The following is a 7094-nucleotide window of genomic DNA, read 5'->3' as shown; positions in this document are numbered from 1 at the left end:
TTTATCTTGTAAATATGCAAAATTTTTATTTGTAATTACATGTTATTATATATCGTAACTACATAGATTTAAATTATACAAATATAAATTATGTACAAATGTAGAACTATTATCGAATAATCTTGAAATTATTTTTATAAACATTTATATATTAAAAATATATATATATATATATATAGATGTAGGATTAAGTTTAATGTGAGGGATAATTAATAGATATAAAAGTGAAAAATAAATCTCACAAATTAGTAAAATTCTCGCAGTAACACGCACACACACACACACACACCTCGATATACTCTCTGGAACTTTTTAAAAATATTCTTTCATCGCTAGAGCTATTCTTTTACTACCGTTCTTTGATAATCGAAGCTTACTCGCCAAAATACATTCTTTTCTTTCTTTTCGAAACGCACATTCAAGTTAAGTAATTCACATACACATGCATACTCACTCTCATCCCATATATATACATATCCATATATCTGTGTGTGTGTCTGTGTGTGTGGGTGTGTGGAATAAAATTGATGTTAAAAAAAGAAAAGGAATAAAAAATAAAGAATACCATTGAATATCACATTTGGAAGAGAGTAGGAGAATTGACAAAATAATATATAGGTAATTAAATTTGAGCCAATGAAGATCGAGAATCGTTGTAAGATGATTTATCAATCATCTCCACGTTGAGTGATTTGTTTGTGTTACTTTCGTGAATCGATTCGTCCAATAAACCATCAAGAATAGCATCGATGTATTTTTTTCGACCTTCACTGGTATCAAAAGAAAATCCTATGGAAGGTAGGAACTCCGTTTCCACAACGGTTTTAACAGATTCGGTGTTATTGGTCGTTTTTCGAAATGACGTTTTCGGAGAGTTATTAAATTCCTTAGACTCCTCAAAATCTAGAGATCTTTGTATTTGAGGTAGCTGACTATTAATTGCTAGACGATTTTCTACATTGTTTAATGGTCTATCAAAATTGTTGGTCAATTCGTCTAGGACTCGATTTTTCGTAATACTTCGTGGAGTTCCTTCCAAAATATCTCTTAATCGTGGCATGACATTTCTTTTATCGTTATTAGAATTAACATTCTCGATAATTTTCTCTTTTGGTAAGCTATCGTCAATGGATTTAATTGTCGTGGTAGGTAATACACTTTGATCCCAATTAGAATCCGAATTTGATTTGAATCCTTGAAGATGATTCAAGGAGAAAGGTCGAGGAATATGATCGATTTTAAGTAATTCTGCCATTAACTGTAGAAGACTTAAATTGTTTACGTTACTCGTACTAGCATTGCTTTCTACTTCTTTTTGATTGTTCGATAAAATCATTGTATCTTTGAAAAAAGGTATTTTATTATTATCGTTATACGGTAAATCGCTATTTCGATTGTCAGTAACCCCTTCGATAGATTTGACAATTTCGATTTGACCTAATTTATCAGAACCAGCATTGCCTTCTATTTCTTTTTGATTACTCGATAAATTCATTGTATCTTTGAAAAAAGGTATTTTATTATTATCGTTATACGGAAAATCGTTATTTCGATTATCAGTAATCCCCTCGATAGATTTGACAATTTCGAGTTGACCTAATCTATCGGGACGAGAATTATTTCTCTCATGTTGTTTTATTAAACTAATAATCAAATCATCTTTGATTGGTACCGATTCATTTTTTGTATTCAGGGTCACTGATATTTGATATGGGGATTTGTTTAATTCGATCGCATCTTCTATACTTGATATAGATTTTATATTTGTCGCAATGTTTGTTCGATCCTCTCCGCCGGAAATTTCTATCAACTCGCTAACGAATTTAGCTTCTTCCTGTTGCCTCGAATTTCTTCGAATTTTGTCGTCTTCATTCCCGGTTTTGATAGGCGTATCAAATCTAGAAGTTTGAGTGACAATCTCGTCTATGGTATCCTTTAAATTGAAGCCAATGAACGGAGGTTCTATGTCTGTTGCCGGAAAATCAGTAGTATGCTGGAACCAAGGTATCGATACGTTCGTTGATTCATTAATTAAATGTTCATCTATTGGGATTTGTGTAGTACTTTGCATTTCTGAGTAGATTGTATTGTACGACGTATGAAAAATGGGTGTTTTTGTAGAGGGATAATCTGGAACATTTATTCGAAATTTCGCTTCAGTAATAACTGGTGGTTTTAAAATAATGTCAGGTTGTAAAATAGTCGAATCGATAATTGTTCCACTCTTGAATTCGTCATTGCTAAAAACACCTGGATTTTCCGTAGAATATAATTTCGTATCTAATGGTATCGTTGTTTCCGTTGACGTTATATTTTCTTTGTACGACAAAGTAGTCGATGGTTCTTCTATTTCTGTATTACTGCTTTCATGTTTGAAATGCGATAAATATTCGATCATGGGAGTTGTACTTTTTTCTAAAATACTTGCATAATTTACAGTATCGGTCGTATCAGTTTGCAACTGATCGATCGATTCTATATTACTTCCAATCGATTCGGTTAAATTATACCGATTTGAGTTTAGAGACAAAGAACTATTTTCATTCGTACCTTTCGCATTGTTTTTTGAATCCTCCACGTGAATCCTGAATTTGTTTGATCCATTTAAAGCTCGACCGATGCCAATACTTTCTTTTATTTCAATATCATCAATATATTCTTCTCCGATGAATGAATCTTCAAGCCGTTCATCGACCGAATCGATACGTTTAATAACTTCGTAACTATCCGAAGGTTCTTCCTTCAAGTGATCGCGATCCTGATCTTCATTGTAATTTTTGTAGCTTTGCGTATTACTATCATTGTACTTTCCTTTCGAATTTTTATTAAAACTAGAAAGAGTTGATAGCGTGAAGAAGCTTTTAGATTCCTGACTGTGTGTGTAAAGATGATCGGAACTTTCGATGTCTTGATCGAACCTGTTATAAACTAAAGTTGATGGTCTATTAGTCGTCGGTATTGTAGGCGAATACAATTTCCTTGTGGTAGTAGTTACAGTCGGTACGGTTGGTGCATACGACGGTTGAAACTCATTTATCCGTTTTCCTAATTTGTCTCGAATATCCTGGTAATCGTATCTACCTGATTCTCTTTCTCGATAATTTTCTTCTCCAATTTTTTCGATACGAATTATAGGCGAATCATGATACGCTCGATCGAAATAATTTTTATTATAAAAAGAATTAGTATAAATTGGATTTGTTCTTTCTGAATGTTCTTCGTAAGTAGAAAAAAATTGATTGGGAAGATTTTTCTCTCGTGGAAAATCATTACGATAAATTGGCAAATCATTCCTAGTGGAATCGATCGTAATGTAATCGATGATCTTTCCTCCTCTATCAGGATCCACTAATTCGTCACTGGCAACATCCGTTCCAGTTTGCAGACCCATCATACCGTAAGCTTTGCGTATCAATTCGTCGTCGTCTTCTTGATAATGATTATCGTGATTTGTTTCAATAAATTTTCGAGTCGTCGAGCAATCAACTTTACTCCACCAATCGCAAGTGAGAAGCTTTTGGCTAAAGATGGATCCAATCGGGCACAAGAACGAGGAAACCAAGATGTCGTGACAAACGTGAAATACTTGGCATCCAGCTACTTCGTCCGCATAATATCCTGTTGAAGAAAAATACATCCAATAATATATTACTTTATTACTGCATTTTTTTTTTCTTTTTTTTTTTTTTTCTTTTATACACACATTTTTTCGCTATATTGTACGTCATTAATACTAGCTTTATATGAACGTTTGAAACATGCTGACCTATTGCGAAAGCAAAGAAAATATTCTAACATAAGAGAATCGTCGTAGTCATTCGTCTTACGTTAGAAACGAACGTATATATGTATATACGTATAAGTATATGTCATCCTTGACATCGATTATGCTAAAGGTGACAAAGATTTTTAAGCGATACGCAGCAATAATTATTAGCACGATGCTGTTTTTCTATAGTCATTCATTTTACCCATAATGTTTAAATATAGCAACTTACCGCGTGAACGCCCTTCACACGAAAAACCTGTCTGCGGTAATGTAGTGTAAGCTGGATAATCGATCTCTGGTTCACCTGGGACATTCATCCTGATGTCACTATGATCTAAAATAGAAATAGAAAGAAAAATAACAAGAAATATGAATATTTGCGAAAGTATTCAAGTTGCATCGCGAGATCAGTAGCAAATGTCATTTTTAGTAATATTAATTTATACCGATTACGCGTTACCTTGTTTATCTTTATATCGATCATATTGGCCACCAGCTGATCCATAGCTATCGAAGGTACCCTCTTCCTCGGGATCGAAATATTTTCTGTCGGATCATTAAAGTTTAATTAATTAATTGTTTATAATTTTTTCCATCGATATTATAATCGTTCAAAATTAATTATTCGATAGTCGAACCTTCCTCTAGTCCCATCAATTGCTCTGCGCGACAGGAAACTTCTCCGTGGGATTTCATGCTCAAGACTACCGTGAACGTTGCACAAGACTACGGTCACGAGATCTATTTGTAAGGAATATGAATGAAATCTATGTATTATATTTTCTAATAAAAAGTAGTAATATACTTGTTCATTATACATAAATATATATACCTATCAGTTCGTTAATATTTCTATGATTGCTTTCTATGTACAATTCAATTTTCTTTCTATTACTACACTATTCTTTTTTTTTTTTTTCTTATAGAATAATTCTAAAGTCTCTCTACTAATTGTAAAAGTAAATCTAAAGATTGTTTCACATTGAGGCGTGAATAAAAATAAAAAGAAATGAGAGAGAACTTTCGCTGATTCAAATTAATAGCGTTAATTTAACTTCCAAGTACTGGTGCACTATTTGCTATGTCCCAACCGCAAGGCACAAATTTTCTCTAACAAAGTATAGACGATCTCCTTCCGGGAGGACATTTTAATCCTTTCTTTAGAAGAAAGAAAGTAATGTGCCGAAATAATGATGCACGCTTCGTTACCAGTTAAGATCGTTTGAATTTTATATGCCTTCCACGTAGAATAAAATTTACTTAACTTATTCGATATATCACGATCATTACATTACCAAATGTATCTTTTTAATGACAAGCAACAATAAATTATGTTTTTTTTTTTTCTATATAAGTTAATTTATTTTTCATATTTTATTTTAATTTTTTCTCCGAATACCCCCTCCCAAACAGCGTGATAACGAGTTTCTGCATGGATTGAATTTAATTTATAATGAAATCAAATCGATTGAAGATAATGGAAAGATTGCTTTCCCATACTATCGTGCTCGTTATTGATTCGTATTCGAAACAAATACCGTTCGTGAAAGGATGTTGCGTAAGGCTATAGTATTAAAATAGAAGCATAAGACCGATAGAATATTATGTATTCATTTTATAAAGCCCATCATCATCTTGATTTCGATTTGTCGTTAGAAAATTAATAAGATGACAAAGCGAATATATGCAGGAACAATATTCTCGAAGCGCGTGAAGTTTCGTTAAAAAAATTTGAATGTTATTGAGAAGGGGAAAAAGGAACCTCGAAGAATGTGATTTATTATTGATAGACTTACATAGAAGAAGCTGGATGATCGGCATTTTTGCGTGACGTTATCATGCGTCTCAAATGTCTCGTAGGACCGACATCGTCCGTCCACTGCGAAGCACCCGATGCACTGCCGTCTCTCGATGATCGTTCCTTTCCGAGTCTTCTTCGTACCTCTTACCTTTCTTCCTCGCTTTCTACCTCTCACCTGGCCATCGTTCGTACCATCCCTCGCGAAAAGAATGTCCGAGTGCCGCCGCGCCTTAAGTCATCCTCTTAGAAAAACTTTCCTTGTTTCGTTAAAAACATCTCTTTTATATGCCTGAAAAAGACATTACAGCTCATTAGTGCGGATAGAAAAAGAGGAGATTAGGTAATGTTTAAGGAAACATCATTTCTTTGGATATACTACGATTTTTTACGGGAAAGAGAGAGAGAGAGAGAGAAAAAAAATGTCCAGCATCTTTTCGGCGAGAGTAAAACTATATGACCCAGATGCACGTTGCATCGGACCATAGGTAGTAGTAAGGTAGGTAGAAATTCAAGTAAGACGACACACGTACATATAAACATATTATGTAAGTTCGATGACATTGCCTCAGTTCTGCACATATGCCCTTCTCCTCCAACACCTCCTCCTCTTCCTTCTTCGCCACCACATCTTTAACGTCCTTCTTTACTCTTCTCCAGAGAATTACTTTCGTCTTACGTAATCATTGATTCTCTCTCTTTCTCTTTCTTTTTTTCTTTCTCTCTCTCTCTCTGTTTCTCCTTCGTTCACTCACGCATTTATGTACTCGACCCAGCACGAATCGATCAATTCTTTTACGTTCCATCGATAGACGTTGGTCGTTCGCAACATATATTTTCATTTTTTGAAATTGTTTTTAAAAGGATTGTTAATGTTAACGCTTAGATTTTTTTTTTTTTAAACAAAGATATATAAATTCAAACTTTCTCTTATTATTAGAAAAACAAGAGATATAATAATGTCGTTTTCTTAGCTTGCCTAAATTTTAATAGAATGTTCAAAATTAGAATAAAAAAGTTGAATTCGCTGCGTGCGTTGTGCACTTTCATATATGAATATTGGCTCGAAAGGTAATGCGTGCATCTTACATCATGCATCCTCTCGATTCCAGCGTTGCTTGATCCTTACCTTTCAAAGCATTCATTTGCGGAAATATGCGTGATTCAGGGCAAGAACTTTAACTGCCTTTTGGTCAAGATATTGCAAGAGGTATTACAAGATATTGCCCTTTGGTCAAGAAATTTCATTACAAATAAATCAATATATCTACTGCGCGACCGGCAGGTCGTTCTCCTTTTATATTCGTCATATAGAAACGACGTTATTATTATTATTATTTATTTACATAATTTCATTTTACATCTATTATATAATTTGCTTGTGCTTTCTAATTATCTAATAGAAAAAATTCAAATACAAATTATATTGTATTATAAAATGTTGCTATTGTAAAACACTTTATTTCTTCTGGTTTGAAAGTGGCGCGCTTTTGAATACGTATCAAGTGGCGCTTCGATCGTTCGACG

General features: G+C 33.6%; 1 protein-coding gene across 1 annotated transcript; it reads right to left on the bottom strand.

The window, feature by feature from the left end:
- Nucleotides 1-190: 190 nt before the first annotated feature.
- On the bottom strand, nt 191-5744 carry LOC106793514 (rho GTPase-activating protein gacU-like). Its single transcript, XM_014760515.1, has 5 exons — nt 5566-5744; nt 4408-4510; nt 4230-4315; nt 3999-4103; nt 191-3618 (listed from the first exon to the last, which is right to left on the bottom strand). The coding sequence occupies exons 1-5, from the start codon at nt 5588-5590 to the stop codon at nt 623-625; spliced, it is 3315 nt and encodes a 1104-aa protein (XP_014616001.1). The 5' UTR covers nt 5591-5744; the 3' UTR covers nt 191-622.
- Nucleotides 5745-7094: the final 1350 nt, after the last annotated feature.

This window comes from Polistes canadensis, unplaced genomic scaffold (genome assembly GCF_001313835.1).
Source record: "Polistes canadensis isolate GaletaPanama2010 unplaced genomic scaffold, ASM131383v1 scaffold_14, whole genome shotgun sequence".
In the NCBI taxonomy this organism is placed as follows: Eukaryota; Metazoa; Arthropoda; class Insecta; order Hymenoptera; family Vespidae; genus Polistes; species Polistes canadensis.
Note: the sequence above shows the minus strand (reverse complement) of the source record. Positions and strands in the feature narration are given on the sequence as shown.